The 22,262-nt window shown below is 36.0% G+C and overlaps 1 protein-coding gene across 1 annotated transcript in view; it reads right to left on the reverse strand.

Annotated features, from left to right (window-relative positions):
• Window positions 1–9,012: 9,012 nt before the first annotated feature.
• The window catches only part of MEI4 (meiotic double-stranded break formation protein 4), a gene marked incomplete at both ends in the record, with an annotated part of 73,918 nt that continues 60,668 nt past the window's right edge, over window positions 9,013–22,262 (reverse strand). The window contains one exon of the mRNA XM_082276761.1: window positions 9,013–9,264. Within this exon, the coding sequence (XP_082132887.1) occupies window positions 9,013–9,264 (252 nt within the window). The remainder of the gene's footprint in view (window positions 9,265–22,262) is intronic.

Genomic DNA, 22,262 nt, shown 5'->3' on the forward strand with positions numbered 1-22,262 from the left:
TCAGTGTGATCAGAGACTGGTTAGATCTGGTTAGAGTTTAGCCACTTCTTCCTCGGAAAAAAATATTAAAAAAGCCATGTCTAAATCTTACTGCACAAACCTGTTCAGTAGTGGACTTAAGTGTCTAAGATACCCAGCATAATGTACGGTGTTCTTGTACAAGCAGCTACAACGTGCTCAAGGAAGACTTCAATTATACAAAGCAGACCAAGTACAATCTCAGCTAGAATTACTACTCTCCAAGCAGAATAATGTTATCAGAAAGTTATCAAATCTGCTCAGGATATCAACACAAATAATGCTGCCTGGAAGACTGAATCATAGGGGAGAGCCTAGAGAGTTAAATGAAAGCAAGTGAAGAATATAAGATCTGACAGGGACATGGAATACAAAATGGATGTATTCCTGTTTATCAACACTTTGTAGCACATTACCAAGACAACATGTAAAATGTTCAGATATTTATCAGTCTGTAAATTAGTAAGATATTTTTTTGCTTATAATTTCTCATCTTCCTTTAAAGTGCTGCTGATGTGAATTCAGTCACTGAGCTTGAAAGTGGATTTGATAGTTTGGTTATGATAAGCCCTTTTCTTCAAAATGTTTTTGTAAATAATCCATCCAGAAGAAATACATTAAAAACCCTCTAAAAACTACACAGGCTTCTTCATCAGTGTAATTTATAAGGTTTTTGTCTTTTCTGCTTTTTGGGACAAGAGCGCTATGGGAGCTTAGGACTCATGCTTCTGCTTTTTTATTAATTCCTGCATCATGAGTGCTTCTTGAAGCTAAAATTAATAAACCAGGAACAGGAACAAAAAAACCCACTCTAAGTAACCCTGAGTAAAGAATGTAGAATCTAACCCTTAGTTATGTCCATGTGCTTGCAGCCACCAAAATAGAGGTGAAAGATCTTGCAAGAATAAAATAGGTAAGAAGACCTTGGGATTGTTTCATTTTAAAGGTGATCACACAATCTCAGAATTTCTTCCTTCTCATTAACTGTCAAACAGGTACAGTTAGCTCTCACTGTATGGGCTGCCTAACCAAGGCTGAAGCCACAAAGGAAGGAGTTAATAAGGGTAGATATGGTACTGGTGTGCAGTCTAGTCACAGAGCACAACAAAGCTTTTCAGCCATCAGCATTTTCCCTTGGTAAAAATGAAAACCCTTAGTTTATTTCAAAATAGCCATAAGGGAACTTTGTGAGGAACAGGATCATTAACTTAGCAGTGAAATGATTTGAGTGCAACCTGCCTCCAGTACCTTTTTCAACTTTACTAGAAACTAATGAGTGGAAAAAACCAGAAAGTTTTTTCCGGTGAGATACGTGAATGACACATACTTCTTTAACTTATTTGTTTCACTTACTGCCTTAAATGGTTTTAATACTGCAGCATAAATAATGTTAAGCAGATTTTCTTTCTCATTCAGAACAAAAAACTAGAAATGCCAAACAGAATCCTAGAGTTCTAGTCTGTTTACTTCTTACAGTTTGGGATGTCAGTTTTGGTTTATACAATCATTAGGAGGAAAAAAGTGAAGTTGAGTATGCTGCTCAAGAGTATACATTAATGTCACACAGAGGTGTTTGCAACCATACCTTAGTGCAACAAGGAATTTGTAGTAGTATCCATGTGGAACAGGCTTCCTTTGTGCTTCTATTAGCTTCTAATATATGAGTAGACTTTTGACAGCTCAAATAGTACAATCTGTTTTCTGAATAGTAGAACAAATTGCTGCACTAAAAACCTACAAAAAAATTTATTACATTCTAAGGGTGGTAGCCCAACATTTAAAGTGTTACATAGTTTCTTATAAATTCTGTCTACTCAAAACAGCATTTTATATAAAAACAAAAAGAGAAAAACAAAGTCTCCTTTGAAATAGTTAGCTTGTTTGCCTTAAAAAGTGATACCTAACAGAAAAAAATAATATCAAATGGGACATTAGCAATCTACCTTGCCTAGTTATGAGGGGTTCCTTTACTATATTTTTTTGACAAAACACACATGAAAATCTGCAACTGACTCTTTATTTAGGAAGCAGACTATGCTTAGTTTTATAAAGCAGACCTGTAGTGAATTACCTGCCAAGTGTCCAGGTGCCTGCCCTGGTGATCCAAACCAGTAATGCTGTGGATCCCTGAAGTGCACAGTGCTGAGGACACTGCACGAGCAAGAGGGAGCATTTTTCTTATTGCCTGTGCTCACTCCAGCCTAATGGCAAGGACCCTGAAAGCCATGATTTGTTCCTGCTGCTTGGACCCTTAGAAGGATGACACACTGCTGAAGGATTTTAGAAAATTTCCCTGGAGTTTGCACTTTCTGGGAGGTCTCATCAGGTTTTATCTTTTTGTTTCTTTTTCTCATCTGTCTCTTTTCCCTTGTATTGTGAGGACAAGACAGCCTCAGAGTAAAGTTAATGTGGAATTATCTCAGCCCTTAGAATAATTTTTATGGATGGCTACTAAGATAAATTGAAAGATTAGCTGAAAAACACTCGGTTGTCTTCAAGGCCTGAAGAACCTTGATCTTGGTAGGACTCATTACCACATGAATAAGGAGTACCACTGAGGTTCCAGTGAGGTATCTTGATATCCTGTAAAAGTCCTGAAAACAGATATTGAGACTTCCCCTGAGGACAGTTCGCCCTCTTCTTTCCACCATACCATCCCCCCAAAAGAAAAAGAGCTTAAAGGAGTCAGTCACTAAGAAAAATAGCAAGCTACAAGATTAATCTTTCATTCTTTCTTTTTCTGGATCAAGATCTATTTCCTAATCTCTGGTTCAAAAGACAAAGCTCAGAATATACAATGGCCAAAAGTAACAACTTTCCAGAGGAAGACAGAATGAAGAGCTGTGAAGGTCAGAAATGACCTGGTATCTTCATCCGATAACAAAAAGTGTAGTATATAAGTGTGTTCACAGCCTTCTTTGGTTGTAAAACCTTCTTGTTAATTCTTTACGTCAAAAAGATAACAAAAAATTAGGCTGACACAGTTTTTTCTTGCATTCAGCAGAAACATAAAGCAAATGCTTCACTAAAGCAATAGAGCTCACTTATGTTATAAGAAAACAGATTAGGCTCTGTGCTTCCCTTGTAATAGTACCTTTGCTTTCAATGTTTTATCTGTTTTATCTTCTTTCAGTACACAATAGTAATTTACAGGAGTTGAAATTTCTGTTGTTTTCTCCAGAGATTTTACTTCGTAATATTCCTCTGACTGTACAAACTCAGCTGAATACATCAGAGAGCATACTTATGAAATCCGTAGGTGTTGTCATGCTGTGGTCAGAGGAAGTCAACTGCTCTGGAGGACAGAAACGAATTCAGTCTCCACAAGCTGGAAAGAAAGTCTTCAAAGAATATAACTAAAGTCAGTAATTATAACTGCAAAAAACCTCCTGTGCTTTGACAGAAGAAAACCAGAAACAGCAGCTGACATCAAGCAAGAAATCACTGAGACATCTTCGAGGAGTAACCAGCATCATTGCTAAAATCTGCAGTGTACAGTTTCTCCTGTATGTGCCAGAGAAATTGTTAACGAATGCATGTGTGCTGCTTTTTAAGCTGCATGTACTGAAGAGCTGAATTCTGTAAGGTGCCAGAATTGGCCTAAGTCACATGAATCACTGGCATTTATGAGAATAAGCAAAGAAAAAAGACTGCCCTTTTAAACAACACCAATCAAAAGATCTTGTCTTGGAACTATTTCTATTCACTGGGGGATGTTACTGGTTTGCAGAGACTGTTTCCTCAAGTGTAATTTGAGCGATTGTCTCAAACATGAACTCAAGCCTGGTAAGAAAGTGATATGCAAACAGTTCTCCTCTCAAGGATGAGCCTCTCTTCAGTGTAACTATTTTAAGGGTGGGCATAACACCTAAGAATTCAAGATGAATTTGAAATCAGCAAGTTTAGAAGAAACCATACTGAAAGAATGGCTTAATTAAAGCAGGGCTTTAAACTAACTTTGTTTGTTCAATTAAAGAAGCAGGTGCAGACTAAGTGAATTTACTTATATGCAAAAAAGAAAAAACTAAAAGATAAAGAGGGTGAAACAATTTATGTAAGGGGGAGATTATTTAATAAAGGCCTAAGTGAAGCAGACCATCTGGTTGAAGCTGCAGAAATTGTCTCAAATCAAGGAAATTAAGAACTGCAGAACAGAAAAATACCCTTACTAGCATGTGAGAGACAGAAAAGCACAATCCGGGAAAGCTACAAGTATAAAGCTATAGAAACAAAAAAGCAATAAAACGTCTTTGAGTTAAAGTGAAACATACGTATATGGACAGCTGCTCAGGGAAAAACAAACATCCTTTGCTTTTCCTGTATTTGTGCTTAGCATTATGAATAATTAAAAATACTTTAAAACTTGCCCTTCTTTTCATTACTTAACTGAAATAGAGTAAGATGCTAATATTAATGTAGTCCTCTGATTTTATTTGACTGTAGTTCCTAACTACTTCTCTCTCAAGCTGATCACTGAGACTGGCACTTCAGGAAGGATCAGTGCAAAGTGTCCAGCCTGGGAAGGAAGTCTCCTTTGCAGTGATACAGGTTGGGAGTGCCTGGCTGGAGAGCAGTTCTGCAGGCAAAGCCCTCAGGGGCCATGGTGGGCAGTGAGCTAACTGTGAGTCTGCAGTGGCCATGGCAGTGATGAGGGCCAAGGGCATCCCAGGCTGTGTCAGCAGGAGCACAGTTTAAGGGAAGGGATCACCTGCACTCATTAATCTGCAGCTATACTACTGCCCATTTTGGGCCCCCAGTAAAAAGATGCTGATAAACTAAACCGAAGTGTATTCAGCACAGGGCTATAGAAATGCCTGGGGCTCCAGCATCTGTGCCACCAGGGGGTTAAGGGAGCTGGGCCTGATCAGCCTGGGAAAGAGATGGTTGCAAGGGGATCTAACAGCAGCCTCCAGTGCCTATGGGAAGGGTATCAAGGGGACAGATCCAGGCTCTGGGTGGTGAAAAGACTTAAGATGCTGGTCATAAGTGAAGTAACTGTATACAAGTTCAGACTGCATACAAGAAAACATTTTTTTCACCATGAAGACAGTCAAGCAAAAGAGCAGTTATCCAGTTTCCATCCTTGAGAGTTTTCAATACCTGACTGAATAGCAACAGACAATATTGATTCAACCAACATGGATTTGATCCCACAGCTAATGTTGATTGAAGCAGGAGGTTGGACTAGACACCTTGAGGTCCCCTCCAACCCGAATTTTCCTATGATCCTGTGAACATCACCTAAACATTGCACCACAGTAAACTACAAACTGTATCAGATACTAATGCATAGATAACTGAATGAAAAAAACCCCAAATTATTATAGGATTAAAATAAGGTACAACTTAATTTTCACTGTTACTAACATATATAAGCAATAACTTGTAAAATCAATAACTTACAGACTATGAAAAGATTGCAAATTAAGTTTACAAAAACATCCTGAGACAGTTCACTTCAAAATCCCACCCACTGCTGTCATTAGTAGGCATGCAAAACTTTAGGGAATAGAACAGTCAATGGAGCAGCACTGGAATAAAAATTTATTTTCTTTGTCTCATAATTTTTCTATTTTCATAAAATAGACACTCTACCACAAAATTCTTTTAAAACAGATAGAGACAGGCATGAAAGTCAGTCACCCAGAAAGCTAAGAATGTGGCAGAACAGCAAATTATAGAATAATAAACTGCTATTAGGCTACTAATAAATAAGCATTGCTAATTCAACCATATAAATATATAATTTAATTGTGTGTGCGCTTATATATATATCTGTATTTATAAGGCTGAACAATTTGCATTTCCAAACATTAACATTTTGCCAACATCTAAAGTACGTGTGTTTACAAAAAAAGAGATGTGCAAGAAAAATCATTGGATTGTTCATTTTAAAACTGTAAGGGTAACTCAGGTAAAACACTCCAGACAGCAATGACAAGTCTGACCAAACTATTTTCAGTGTTTCCTATTTAAGTGTATGAGATGTTATGCTCAGCACATTGGACCTTGAGATTGTTCTTTTGAGACATCCAATAGTATACACTCAGCAAAGAGCACAGGTACTTTCTCTGGATTTGGTATTCCTCTCTGGAGGCCACACAAGTAAAACTTGGACATGGTCATACCTACTTAGTAAGTACCTGAAGACTTAGTTTAAGTCCAAGATGCAGGCAGGTTTCTTGTAACCTAGTTGTAAATTCTCCAGGGACTGTCTCAGTCATCCTGTTAATTTCAAAACTAAAGACAGTGGTGTTTACTCAAGTTACATCTAACAGTCATTGGATAAGAGCAGAAACTGTCTGAAGAACAGGGATTTAAGCTTATTTTAATTTCCTACTCTAAAACATATAAGGTATCACAAATGTGGGGTTTAGTTTTCAGATTAAGAGACCTAAATGCATGTTTGTGGTGGTGAGGTACATATCTAAGCTTCTGCTATCACCACAATTCAGTTGCCTAAGCAGACACATTTAAGTGACAGTGCCACTAAAGATGCTCCAGGATATCAGAGGCATCTACATGAAGAGAGAAAATGTGACACAGGACTTAAAGAAGATCTGCAGTCCTTTGGGGCAGCAGCTAGATACCCAGACCAAAACACTGGGTTACTTTTCAAGTGTTTCATAGATTAGGTATCCCAACCACATGGAGACATCTAAATGTACAAGTCTACCTTTGGCATTTTTGTCTTGAGGTAAGTCCCCTCTTAGTGAAAAATCTCCAAGAAACAAGAGACAACAATCTAGTAAGTATTCTGATTGCAGGGGTTATTGCCCCCACCAAAGCTGAGGCGTTCATTAATGTGGTTCACTGCCCTATTTAATTCTGCACTAAGGAGATAAAGAGAGCCCAGGTGACCAGTTAACAGCACTTTTGCAGAGAGGCGAGTGTGTGTCTAGATTGCTACAATGGCATTGTAAGGGGAACTCTCACTCTGCCTCAACACTTCCAAAGCTGCACAACTGTTCCAAATCCCTGTCAGAGCATAAGTGCCACGTAGTTGTGCCATCTCTGGATACAAACCCTTGTCTTTCTGTATGCTGTGAAAAAAAAATTTCAAAAATCATGTCTCAAGTGAGCAGTTACTTCAAAACTTACCAAGGATGAATATATTTCCCAAAATATATCCATTGCTTTTCCAGTGGCCTAGAGAGCTTGCTGGTGAGAAAGTGCTACAATCTGCAAAGAGGAAAATATGTGTCCCTTTTTACCTAAGTTGCTTACTAAAAACAAAAATACTTTTTGCCAATTGATGAGCAAATATGGTGTGCAATCTAGGGTGGAAACTTTTCTTTTGAACAACAGTCTTGAAACAGCACACATTTTGCTATTATATAGATGCTATTATCCTTCTGAGTTTTGTGTCTTTTACTTACATACTACTTTTGGATGAAGCTCTTTTGAAAAAAATTAAAATGAGAATTATTATATCAATTAGATAATAGTTCATTCCTTTCCTTGCTGTTTTTGTAATCATGCTTTCAGCACTGTGGAGGGAGAAGGAAGAACTGATCCTCCACCAGACTAAACAAACAAACAACAAACAAACAAGTAAAGCAGCAACAAAAAGGGCACAGTAGTTTCTGAGTGGCTACCAAACTTATACATTGATTTATTTTCTTTAGCTTGGCTAAACTTATCTGATTTTCTCATGTGACTATTCAGGAATGCTTGTTTTGCAAATCAAATGTTTCTGTTGGAAAAAAGTTAGCTAGAAGAAAGCACTAAACAAACGTTACCATGTGACATATCAAATATGAAGTTTCAGAAAAAAAAATGGGCTGGTGTCTTAACTAAGGAATGCTCTCTGGGGAGCCAAGTCACCATCAAAGCAACCTGCTTTCTAAATATCAATGTATTTACATACACATAAAGCAAAGGTTTATTATGAAATAAATTAAAATTCAAATTAACAAGATAGTGGTGTTTCAGAGAATTTTCCTGATATAAAAATTGATCTAATGAAACAAGTTCAAGTGGAAGGACAAGGACTAATAATCAAAATACTTTGTATTTATTGTGAGTATACACTTCTAGGAGGCATAATAAACTTAAAATGTTGTTTATCTAATAGAAAAAAATGCCATTCATCATAATAGTTACCCTTTAGATTTATCAAAGACTCTGGTTCAGTTAAGGTGTTGTTGAACTCACACTTAAAAGACTATTTAAGGTAATTTCTGTTAAAATATGTTACTTTAATTATTACTATGAATATAATACCATCACACAGAAAAAATAAAAAATCAGATAATATGGAAATGTACCAAAGGGGATTTTATCAATATTCATTAGTTTTTAGCAGAAAGTTTTAAAGTGACCATTAGATGAGCTACACTTCTTCAGATTAGATCTCTGAAATCATTACTCAACTCAGAGTGAATTAGGCCTATTGTGCCTAAACTTGTGCATACACAAGTAAACCCAAGCAGTATAGAATGAATGGAAGAAAGTTGTGAAACTGAGCACCAGATTTTATTTTGCTCAAGTAATGACTCATTTGATTATCAGTAACAAAGTCGGTCTGACAAGAATTTGTACTGATAAGTTACCAAGTTTAAAATAAACGTTTCTATTTCAGCCAACCAGATACTGTCTCTAAATCATACAGAAGCTTACAACTCTTAAAGGACAGGCATTAGTCTCCTAACTTGGAAGCTCTAGGCACACATTATGACTCTACTTTAAAATTCACAGTGTTTATTTTAAACAGCACTTGAAACAACTTTCTTTGTTCCATTTTCACTGTGTGCACAAACACCAACACACAGTTTTCCATTATAAGAAACAGCACTTATTCAAAATGACACCTGGATTATTACATTTCTTCTACATTCAAAATTGGAAATAATTGCATTATCTCTGAAACTGCTGTATAGAATAGTAGTTTAAAGTAAATGTTTTCCAATAAGGATAATTTCCCTGTCTGGCTCGAAAACTTTCCAGTGCAATCCCACAACAAATACACAGTTAAAAAGTAGGCTGCTTGTTTTAATCAATTTGCATTTGACCTGCGTTCAAAAGAACACTCACTCTCCATAAATATAAAGAAAACAAAGGGAATTCATCTGAGAGATGGAGAATAATTTGATCAAGGTTCTTCAGAAATTTGATTTTTTCTTCTCCTCCATAGTTTGAGCTTGAAATGTTACTTTCTTGTGTCTCATTTTGAAGAAGTTGTTCCAGAATCATGCACAAAAGAAAAATATTCTCGTACTGGGTGATGTCATACACAGACTGGACCTGGGAATAAAGAAAAATCAGTACATAAGTAGAGTGTGAAAACATTTCTGCAGCCTAACATCTCAGATGACAGTTTAAGGGATACTGTTAAAATTTGCAGTAATATTTATATAATCAGGACATCCATACATTCAGTATGATTACTTCTAAAAAATGTTTTCCCTTTCGTGGTAACAGTCAATCAACTAACACTGCATCACACTGCCAAATGAGAAGTCAACATAACCTCCTCTTCATGAGAAGGTTTGCTTTACCTAATTATCCACAGGCTATGACACACCATAGTGATGTGCAGAAAAATAACAACAGTAACAGCTTTGTTTGTTTTGGGCATATAATTAGAATTGGTGGATTTCTGTTTTCTGAGAAATAAAATAACAAGTTAAAAAGAATTTTTTATTCCTATATATAGACACTCATCTATTCAAGTGACACCTCCAGAAAACAAAAGTCCAAATTCTCAATCTCAATAGAAAATGCTCAAGCCAGTTCTGAGCCACTTAAAGTGGAATATTCTGTTTGTCAAATAAGCTGGAACAAGAACACTGACCAAACTAAAAATATTTAGTTGTCTTACAGCTTTATCCAACATAAATTTACCTGTCCTGTATTTAGAAACTGGAATTTTACACAGAAGCTTTCAGAACTCTTCTCTCCATAGGAAATAACTAGTAAGATACAAACTTAAACCTTGGAGAGTTGTCTCTCTGGAATGAAATTCTGTGTCCTCCTTAACAGCTAAATCTACCAATAATATGAGATGACTTTGTTCTGAAAAAGTCTGCAATTACAGTAGGTAGATGATCAGAACTGAAAGGTAAAATCATAACTGCTAGAAAATTAATTATATATTTTTAAAAATGGACCAATAGCTCTAGCAAATCTAAAAATCAGTTTAGACCTGTGGTACAAAGTGAGATGGGTGCAGGCTTCAACACAGGTCTATGAAAAAGCATCAAATCATTTTACTCAGTCTAGATTACATACTGTAAGACTTTCAAAAGTGTGAAATTTATTATACAACCATTGCTTTTACAAAAAATGTAAGTTAATTTTGATTCCACTAGAATCTAAGAAAAAGACAGCACTTTACCTTCTCCAGCTAAAACTGTGGAAGATGAGAAATTGCTCACTTGGATTTTCTGAGATAGTAGTTATTAAACCTAAAATCTGTGTTGAAGCACACTACGGTAATGGTTTTCAGGCAGCCTCCCACCTCAGAGACAAAATTAAGACACACAGCCATCCTATTGCAAAGCCTCAATGTAGCAAAAGAATTTTGCTGAGTTTTCTAGAAATCTTGAAAATTGGGTTCGTTACCAAAACATATACCAAAACAAAACCTAGCCTTGCTAGAACTCTTGTTCTCTCTCTCTGGAACCTGGTAAGAAAAATGTACAATTCAGAAGCTGCTGCCAAGAATTCAGTATTGACATTCTTATCAGAAAAGACAGCAAAAAATGTAAAAGGACAATATTAAGTATTTGCATACTTCTAAAGTCCAGTTAAATCAAACTGCCTAGTTTGGGGAAAACCTCCTTCCAAAGCAGAGGTAATAAAACAGTCTGTTTCTTCAAACACCCAGCTCTATGACAATCATGCCTATACACTGATTGTTTTGACTATTAAATAATAGTGGGGAGCTAAATATACTTTGCTTATTATACTAAATTACAGCTTTCAAAGTTGAGAAATTAAATGTTATTAATGATTTCCTGAATTTCTAAGAAATAGATGATTCTAAAGCCCTACAAATTCTGTTCCTAGGACTTTCAGTATAGGGGTCATCTGACCAAACACAGGCATCAACAAGCTGAGATAGTTATTCCTTGTTCCTGTTTCAGCCAAAGGGAAGCAGGGGGTGGGACACGGTTGCCTGAATGTAGATTTCTATTGCCATTTCACATGCCCAAGGGTAGAAGCTGTAAGCCAGGAGGAGTACCTTAGATGTGCTATTAGATGACTGAGTTTTTGCAACTGAGTAGTTCTCGGGGTCTTTCAGCATGTAATTCATCCCACTCCAAACCAAAACCTCAGATATACCATGTCCTGGAGCTCTTTACAGTGATAAAGTGTGACTGTGCCCAGAAAAAAAAGACTATGTGGTAACATAAATAGAATTTCTATGCTTAGTTCCTATAATTCGGAAATTAGATGTACAACATTACAAGCAGAAATCTTTGTTTGACTCTCAAGTGTTGGCCTTGAAAATTCACTCCTTTTATATGAGTAATCAATATAAAATGTTTTAGAAAGGCAAATTATGTCATTCCACTTAACTTCCTGTAACCTCAGGCTCTCCCAAGCAGTTAAGCAACTGTGTTACTTTCAGTGGGTCTTGAAAGGTGCAACTAATTGCAGCTTAGTAAACTATCTGATTATGGATAATAGAATCCACAAGTTAACTAATTAGCTTCCTCTACAAATAGTACTGCATTACAGGAAAATTGCTTTAATCATACAGAACTGACATTGAAGAGAAAAGAGGAAGTATTTTTTTGAGATAATTGCTTTTCTGGAGACAAATGTACTTTGAAATATTGTATTATATAACCGAGGTGGGGGGAAATCAGTCTAGAACGTTTTCTGGCTCAAGGCTTATTATTAACCTTTTCAATCCATTTAATAATCTGAACAAAATGTGTCTCTCTTTCTTTTGTTAGATGCCTTCTGTAGCACTGATTGATGCAATTACTACCAATGTCAATTTGTGCCACATAATTTGTAAAGGGATGCCTTGATTGTTCCCTAATGGTGCACAGTCAGACAATAGGCCTATTAATCTTGCCCACCAATATGGGTGAGTGGGTAGCTGTGCATTTATGTGTACACACACAGCTATCTTGAAAGTTCAGAAGGTGTGTCTATAAAGCAAGCCTCATATATATATATATGCTGCTCTTCCAGAATATATTAATACCAACTTTAAGCAACTTTAACACTAACTCTGTTTTACAATGAATATTAAGATAATCACTCTTCTCACAAATCAGACAGGTATGCAATACGGATTTTCAGATGCTATTTTTTATGAGATCACTCCTCATCAGTTTTGCCTCACCAAGTACTTGGAAATGTGTTTCCTAACAGTAATAAGCATTTTTCATGTACCTCAGTATTTAATTTTTGAAATTATTTTCTTATTATGATTTCTCAATACAAATAGACTTTTTAGAGTTAAGTAATTTAAAAAATATGTATTTTTTATATAAAATTGAGCTTTACATAAGATGGAAACAAGGGTTACAAGGACCTCCTGGCTGGATCTGATGATCTGCTAATCAGAATTAATTGTATTTATATCACCAAGTTCAGAAGTGCAAGAAGTGTCAAAATGTTTGGTTGAAATTAATTCTTCAGGCTTCTCCTACATTACATTGTGACCACCTGGAATAGGACACACATTTACTACATAATTTGAAAGCAGGGAAGAAGTTCTGTTACCTGTCTTTGTTACAATGCTATCACAACCAGTACTAATATGTTAAAATAAACTGCTGTATCCCAGATCCCCGGCCCTTTATTATACTTCCTCTTTGCTAAACAACAGACCAGATGCCCCCAGATCAAATTCCAAGCCACTGCTGACTTACTGGATGGGTTTGGAGTCTTGGTGAATAGATTAGGAAACAGATTCCAAATTGTACTTAGAATATTTTTGTCTTCTTGTCTGTCTTGGGGTGACTTTATGATGTGTATCCCATATCGCTGCCCTATGCCCAGAAATTAATTTTTGTGCCTTTCTATGCCTCTAAACTGAGCCTGAGAGGGGGAAGGAAAAACTGAGCAAAACTTTTTCAAAGCAGTTTGCAGCTTGTTCAAGGTCACACAGAGATAGCAATTTTTTTTTCCCAGCTGTGGCAGGGGAAGGAGGAAGCACCCGGATTGCTGCTGCCCGGTCAGTTGCTGGCCAGTTTCAGCTTCTTTTTCTCCCTTCCCTGGAATTTCGGATGTTCTCCCTTTTCTACTGGACTGCTTCAATATCAGAGCACATCGGGAGGACTTTCCACCGAGCACAGAGCCAGCTCCGAGGAGACCAAAGGGAGGACTCGAACACTTTCCCAGGTTTTTTCTCCACAGCGAGAGACTTTATTATTCAGCATTACTTTCCTTTTCCCATGTGTGTTTGCTAAATAAATAGTTTTATCTCCTTCACTTTCCTTCGAGGAAAATTTATTTTCCCCGAACCTGGTTGGGGAGGGGTGGTGACCTGCCTTCTCTCAGAGGATATATTTCTAAATTTGGCCAAACCCGATCATTGTCTTAGTGGTTCATGTACATTTATATAATTTATTCAAATGCCCTTAATAACAGCAATATAAAACCAGAAAAGAAATCAAAGAAATTCTCTACAATTCTTAAGCCAGGCCACCAGCCACAAGTCAAATTTCTAGTGATGCAGTCTGTTGGGCCTGGAATTTTCACATGCAGAAGGCTGATGGCACTTTCTGGGTAGGGGGAGGTAAATTTTATTCCTTTTACATCTCAAAGGACCTACAGAACAGAGACAATACTTTATCATTGCAAATAAAAATTAGATGAAAAGAAAGAGAGCAGGTTCATGGCAACTGCTTCGATGCAGCTCAGATCTTATGTAGAAGTGTCAGCAACACCTGTACACTCTTTGGGATACAGCACGAATGACCCGGGAAAACGTCTTTTTTTGGTTTAGAACAGAAGATTTAAATGCTGAAACTTCTGGCAAAATGAAAACAATTAAAATTAATTTAGAAGCACCATTATGTTTGATTAGTAACAAAAAGCTTCCCTCATTTTCTATCTCTGTAATTTAGTTAACATCTGTTTAGGCTTTTTTAGTCCCATGAAAATACCAAGTTTAAATATATGTTTCAACAAATAATTCTACACAACATAATGCTACATAAAACACTGACATACCAATACAAACCTTACTCAGACTGGAAAGATGAGTGTTTATATACCTCTGCTATTTAGAAAGTCATAAAATTGACACTTCTAGATAGTTATTTTAGCGGAAAAATATTCTGCCCAGATCTCCCCAGTCCCTCATATTCTAACAGCTTTGCTTCTTGTAAATTTTTTTTTGCAACTTTTGCCTCCTCCATTTCTTGGCAAACCTCTACTATTCAGCAGGTATATAGCTTTTCATGCTAGCAAAGTATCTTTCCTATGTTTCAAGAAATTATAAGTAAAATTTCACTGAAATATCAAGTGTTAAAAGTTAGTATTTCTCCTCTTATACATGCATCTTTTTCAGAGAAGCATAAAGGGTAGACTGAAATATACAATGTGCTACAGCCTGGCTCATTTTGCCTTCCAATGGAAGCACAGGCAGTAGGAATTGCAGCAGCATCAGCTGCTGGGCTGTGACTACTTAGTTAAGGAGCCTGGAGGATAGAAAAGAACCAAATCTGACATCTAGCCATTTCCAGGAAAAATCGCCCATGGCCTGTCCCCTCCTCAGGTGACAAAATGTAGCCAAAGCTCTTAGAAATTTTCCAGAGCAAGTAGAAACAAAGAGCACACATTTCTCTTGACACAGCCAACTACCAACAAACAGATCATCTCAGCAAACAGTCCCAGTGCCCCCTTGCTTCCTTGCAGGTGGCTAGTACAGGCAGGTATACATGCAGACTGAATTCTGGGCAAGGAAATTAAAATTCATAGTCCAGGAGGCCACAGAGCAAGTGGAAGCTGATGTCCCACAGGAACACGGGACTTACCCAAAGCACCTGAAAATGTTTGAAGAGGAGCATGCCTGTTAGAAAATGTCTGAGCTTGATTTACATGGTTCTAGAGACACACCATCCTGGGTAGGCTGTTTAATGGACAATTACCCCAATTCTTTTTTTTGTTGTTGGTTCATTTCATTTTGCTGCCTTGGCTTTCTGGTGGTAAGAGGGGATGCTCCGTCTAGAACTAAGAGAAAGGTGACTGGGACTAAGCAACAAGGAAGTGGCATACTAAATGTAGTCACTGATGCTCACATAAATGAAAAAAATATTTCTGTGTTCACTATGCCTGCATATAGGAGGAAGACTTGTCTGAAATGGTTTTCTGCATTTTAACACTACAGTTCTAATGAGTATATAATTATAAATATAAGTTCCTAAATGGAGAGATAATTGACATCTTTTAAGAAAAATGTTTCTAAATTAGCGTAATGAAAAACAAGAAAAAACAGACTAACTGGAAACTCTATCAACTAACAGTTACCATTTGGTAAATTTTGTGTTTGTAAGGGAATGCTGAAAACATAAGTTTTCAGTAAAATCAACACTGGTTTACTCTACTCATCCAGTCTAGGTCAGAGATTAATGGAAATACATTTCAAGAATCACTGAATTGTTTCCTCAAGTGTCAATACATTCTCATCTTGTGAATAAAGGTTAATTCTCACAGGGAACTCTGTTCCTGACCCTTCAGTTTTCCTTTGAGAAATCCCTATCCAGGTTATTTATTGTTGTGTTCCAGTGCTAAATACGAGACAAACATTTTTCAGAGTACAGTTAAGAACATATGGATAGTGGGCATTTTATTTCAAAACAACACAGAAATCTTTTTAACTGGATATTCCACAAATACATAAATAACCTCTATTTGATCGTTAAAATTTACAAACCCGACAATATCCACAGTATAAGAAATCACAGTAGGATAAAAGAGATTATAGATAATTGTTGTTTAGTGTTTAAATAACATGCAGATATGCATCTCTAAAATATTTAAGGCAGGCATGCATGAAAGTCTTTACTAGAAATATTTTTGTTCTCTTTTCCTACTACTGTGTTAATTTGTTAATTACAAATTGTCATGATGAAGGATTTAGTTTTTAGCTAATTTGCATATCTCTTTAAGATCTTTCTGTTGTGATTTGAAATGCCTATTTCCTGAACAACCCTCCCAATAATCATAATCCTCATAACCATGTTAATTATTCACCTGCCAAGTAAGTTCAAACTGATATATATATCACATATATATATATGATATATATAAGTTCAAACTGATATATTCACATAATGTACAATTCCTTATTTAAATTTATAGCCTCACACCCCAAATTTTCAAAATATTTTCATCTTTTATTCAATGGGTTCTGAAATTCTATTTGTGTCTTTATTCATGCTGAGTATCACTTTACTCTCAAGTAGCTCCTTAGGTTTCAACTATTCTGCTTACAGACCAAGACAAAAGTAACTACAGAAAGGGTCAAGGAATTACCAATATTCGTAGAAGTTAAATTCCAGAGGAGAGACCATCAGATAAACTCTTGGAACATTTTAATCTACAGCATGTGCAGTGACTAGTCCTGAGCAAGATAGTGCCACCAATACTTTAGAAGTCCCAGACAGTCTCATGATAGAGAGGTTTCAAGAGGAACCGTAAGAATCTTGCAAAAATAATATCTGTCCAGATATAATTATTTGGCATACCCTTGGAAAATACTTTTGATAGAATTTAAAGTGTTTGTTCTCTTTGCTATCTCCCAAGGGGAAGATACTTATCCCTGAGGCATCTACACATTGTGCCTCTTCCACGTATCACTTAGCAGGGTCATCTGTTACTAGCCCTTACTATGACACACTGAATTACGAGAAATTCCCAAGACATCTTAAGCAATATTATTCTTATCTAGTAACACAATTTCCACAGCATATTGTAAGAAATTAAATATGTCAGCAGCAGAGCACTGACGTTTCCATTTTGGAGTAAGAATCACAACAACTGCCTTGCAAATAACATAACAAAGACAGAGAAACCTTTAAAAACCAAATTCCAATCCCTGTTACCCTATTAAAGAAAGCTAAAATATAAGTTACAAAGCTACCTCATTTAGAGAGAACAGACAAAAATTATAAATCTATGAACCTTCTTAGGATAATGGGAATTTATAAACACATTTTATTCCAATCTACAAGGCATATACTTCAAATTTGACTTCTCTCAAGTATATTCTTTTTGAAATTTATTCTAAAATGGCAAAAATTAATTCTTCACAAGTCAAAGCAGTGAAATATGTTGGTTTGATTTTGGTTTTGTATTTTTTTTCAGAAAAGAATCTGAAATAAAGATTGGGAATATATCTATTATAGTGTGGGTCCTTCCAAATCAAATGGGCTACTTAAGAATATTTCTAGCTTAAAAATTAATTTATAGATCAGACAATCCCATGGAAGGTCTCTATCAGGAGAAAGAAATCAACAAAACAATCTAATAAAATGTCTCGGTTATGAACTTCATTATTAGAGAAAGGGTTTTGCTGGGGTTTTTGTTTTTGGAGGACTTGGTGTACTTACAAGTGTAAGAGTACCACATGAAATAACCATATAATTGAAATAATAGATGTTGTTTGTTGACATAAGAAATTAAGTTCTCATCCTGCGAGAAATGTCGTAAGCATACAGCAAGGCCAGTGATCTAAGCAGGCCTTGAAAATAAACATCATATATATAACATTTTTATAGGTAATAGGACACTAAGGTAATAAGATTAAGTTTTAAGTAATAGTAATAATAAAAAGTCCTCCATTAATTAAAATCAAATCAGAAAACAATGGATTGCTGAAAAATACAGCTACATTAGATTAAAAAGATTTGACAGTTCACCTATTTTAGAAAATGCACAGAAGTATTGAAAATAAATAGCAATCACTTTGCTTTAGTGACTCTAGCACTGGATGGGCAATCCTGACACTAAGCCAAGATACACATGTATTTGTACTTTACCATAATTCATCAATTTTTGAAAAGAAGCTTTTAAACATGCTTTTTATGTTGTAAGGCTTTTTTTTTTTTTTTTCCCTATAAGCATGATAACTTTGCCTCACATTGAGCTTGACTTCCCAAAATTATCTCTTCCTAAAATTATCGAGAGATGGAAAGAATCAACTGAACCTAGCAAATGGCAGATGGGTGGTCCAGGAACAAGCCAAAGCAGAACGCTGTTGCAGAACGTGCACTTAAATTGCTTTCCACAGGATACTGTGAAAGCTGAAAGCTTGTAGGGGGTGAAAGAAAAGTAAACAGCTGTAGGACAGTGAAATTCACGGATATACACGTAAAAACAATCAATCACTCTTCACCTGGGATAGCACAAATTGATGGACACTGGGAGAATGTTCTTGAAAACATCTCCAAATTCCTCTGAACATTTACTATAAGCACTGTCAGAGGCAGAATGGCCATTCTCACATTTTTCTATCTCCCAGTGTAATTTGCTGCCCTGCCCTCCACTAATGTTAAGTTACTTCAGAGAAGAAAATCTTCCACTTTTCAGTTTGCAGCTCTGGAAGCTTGCAACCAGTGGCTCCACATGCACCCCCCACTTCATTTTCAATGAGATCAGTCCTTGCTTCAAAGAGGCAGAATCCACTCCATGTTCAGAATCACAAAGAAAAACAGCCCAAACATAAGCAAACCTAGGTAGTTTTGAACTAACTGAGAACAAATGTGTGCTTGATGCTTGTATTTATCTGCTGCAAAAGAAAACAGGAAATCCATGAAAAACAAGACAAAACCCTTAAGAAGGAGCAAGAGGAGTGATTCTAGGAATTGTCCTATTGTGGGGAAAAGGACAAATCTGGTCGGAACACAAGCTTAATATTTGTAAGAAAAAAAGATGACATCTGCTTTCTGAATCACTTTCATCCAAGGAATCAAAGTTTCTGTATACTTTTAACAGATAAAAAATGATACTGCTAAAGAAGACAGGTTTTCTTCTAATTACGCAGTTATTTTTCCTCTTCCACAGTTAGAGGCTTAATACTCTATAACTGTATATATATTTATTTAGTATATATACATATATATTAATATATATACATATATATTTTTTATATATATTAAATACTATATATTTAATTTAATGTCAAACCAAACTTTGTCTTTTATTTAGGAAGAAGTGTTTTATCTATTTATTTTTCCTCCTCTTTTAGAAAAAATCATGTATTTATTGTCCAGATAAAAAGTCTTTAGGAAAGTATTTCTGTTTCACATACATACAGCATTTTACCAAACTATTTTCCTAAAATAGATTAATGTTTCCATTAGATATAAGTGAAACAAGACAACGTTTTTTCAGTGATTCTGCCATCCGTCTTAAACACCCACTTTCCACTACAATTATGTCACCAAATCTCATAACAACCCCTGAATTTTCAGAGAATACCATGAGAGTTTTCCAAATTTCAACTGTAAAACTCAAGAGACATGGGAGACATGGAAGACTCAAGAGATATAATGTCATAAAAATTTGAAAGGGTTGACAAGCAGTGCTATTTTTCTTATTTATTGTATTTAAAACTATGTGGAATATGTATACAGAAGAAATATTGAGTGGGTTAATCAAATTTAACACTATGAAAATACTCTTTATTCACCTTCAATATGTGAGAAATTACAGAATAAACATATTTAATTGAAAATCACACAAAATATAAAATGTCATGAAATCATGAGAACACCACAGCGTATCTAAAAGTTTGCATACATGTGTCAAAACTTAATTTTGGAAGGAATTAGACCTTTTGACTAAATATAACAAAACAGAAAATGGAACAATCTTTTTAGGCTTTGCAGCAACCAAAGGGGTATGACTGTAACCAAATATATTTTTGCTTTCAAATTTTACTTTTCCATTAATTATCTGGGAGACTCTCCTGGAAAGCCCCAAAATCAGAAGTTGTCTAGACAACTTTACTTTTTAAAATGTTAGTTTGTTTCTTTGTTTCAACTGCTTGAGCAGCACAGTAGTGTAAAAAGGTTTTTAAGAGCTCCAGAGCAGCAGTTTAGTACACGTGAGGGTCATGGTGCTGGAAAGCAGTGCTATGCAGTTCAAGATTGGCCCTCTAAAGTTCAACATGCCAGCAGTAACTCTAAAGACAGTTACACTCAGGAAGATCCTTTTGAAACTGAAAATCTTCTGCAACTTGTGTGAAAATTGCAGCATCCTGACAGAACACAAAAAAGCAGAATAAACTTGAAAGGGATTAAAGTCTAAATTGACCACCGGAAGCCAACTAGTTTTTCTAGCTTTGAAGGAGAAAATAATATAAGAAATAGACAGGAATGATTATGTACAGGAAAATGCTTATAATTCTAAAAGTTATGATATCAGCTGAAACAAATAATGAAAGAATTACTGAAGAAAGTTCTGTGCTCTGAGTACTATTATAGAGTGAAATTTACTAGGTCGTAACAAGTCCAAGGGCTTCCTTTCCATAAAACTGGAATAGTTTGAGTCCCATTCAAAGTAGTCTGGGGAACTACTTTGTCTGGGGTTTGTTCTGGAATCTGGGGAAAGATGTCTTCAATGCAAGTCAGAGTTTTCACATGGCCAACCTATCACCTGGATGATTCTGTAAACCTCAAATATGTAGGCTGACAAGGGTACAACTGGCCTTAACTAAAGGAAAATAATCTTCCAAGAGCGTAAAGTCAAGCCAAACTTTGGATGCACAACACCACTATTTTCAGCAAGCACAGAGTTGTTTATAGCAGGCCTCCTTCCTTGTGCTAGACAGATACCATCAAAAAAGGAATCTGGGAATGCCAGGATTTGAAATGTCCCAGAGGAAAGCTAAAGAAAATTTAGGATGATTTACATATGGCAAGAGAATCATGTGATTTTTCACTCTGGTATAATTTCTTATGCCAAAGCTTCAACACAGCTCAGTAAAACTAACTAGAACTGAAAAGTAGTGGGGAACTACAGACTTTTTTGTTCTTCACGGAGTCTGTTTGAAGGATATGTTCTGAGGTTGAATTGGATACATTAGAGCTGGATACCCTAGGAAAAATACAGATGATTTTATCAAATGGCTTTGCTAAGAAAAATATCTAAGAAAAAAAAGCTAAAAATGAGCAGAATGCTCTCTTTTGCATTGAGTCACCCAAAAGGAGACTATTATAACCAAACAACAGAGACATTATAAAAGTTCAAAGCAATTAAGTTCAAATCAGAAGCATTAATTCTGGAAAAAATTACAACCAGGAAATAACCAACTCAATCGGAGCTCAAAGTACATTCAAAGTCAAGAAGGATCTGAATGAAGCCCAGTGAAACAACACTTGACTTGAGAAACCTAAAAGACAGTGTTTTTGGTCAATGACTGAGGTGGACCCGCTAGAGAAAGCTGCCATAAATGTACCTGTAGGGGTCCATATGGGACCCTGATAACAGTTAGTAAGCTAGGTTTCCAGAAACACACTGTCATTCATGGGAATGTGGTACGACAGCTGCATAAAAGAAATGTCATAGTATCGAAAAAAACCAGAATAACAACAGAGAATAACATAATGGCAGCAAAAGAACGGCATGTCAGGGATGCTACTGGAAGTCAAGAATACACGTGAACTTGTTGCCAACTGAATTTGAGAATGGCCTGGGTTGGAAGGGACCTTAAAGATAATCTAGTTCTAGTTTTTTGTAAAAAAAAGACAGCTGAAATCCACCTTTCAGCTACAGCTGTGATTTCCTCTGATGGCCTGAACCAATGATAATATTACATGAATTGCATCTGAAAACCTCTCCTGTCTTCCTTAGGGGTTACAAACTGCCCTGCCACTCCTTTGCCTGCTGTGTTCCCATCACCATCCTTTTGGCTTTGCTCTATTTTTTCCCTCCCCCATCTCCAGAAAACAGAAGAAAAATGTCCCACTGGCATGACCATGAGTCTGGGCCATGTCTCTGATTTTGAAATCTGGACAAAATACAATTTTTTTTTTTTTTTTTTAATTTCCCAGAAGAACATGGTATTGGGGAAAAAATGCAAGACTGGAAAATAAGCAAATCTTCAAACTGAAGAAAAAGATACAAATCTCTTTACATTCACTACATAACTATGGATGTTTTGAAGGGGACTGGACTAGCAGAATAATTAGCACCACATAAAACACTGCATGCTGCTTCTATGGAAAATAGAGGTTAAAAATGCAATTAGGATATAGTATTTACCTGAAAATAATAGTTTCAAGCAGGTTACAGAAAACACTCTCTAATCCTCACCACCATTA

The sequence above is a fragment of the Coloeus monedula genome (assembly GCF_965178545.1).
Source record: "Coloeus monedula genome assembly, chromosome: 2".
NCBI classification, from domain to species: domain Eukaryota; kingdom Metazoa; phylum Chordata; class Aves; order Passeriformes; family Corvidae; genus Coloeus; species Coloeus monedula.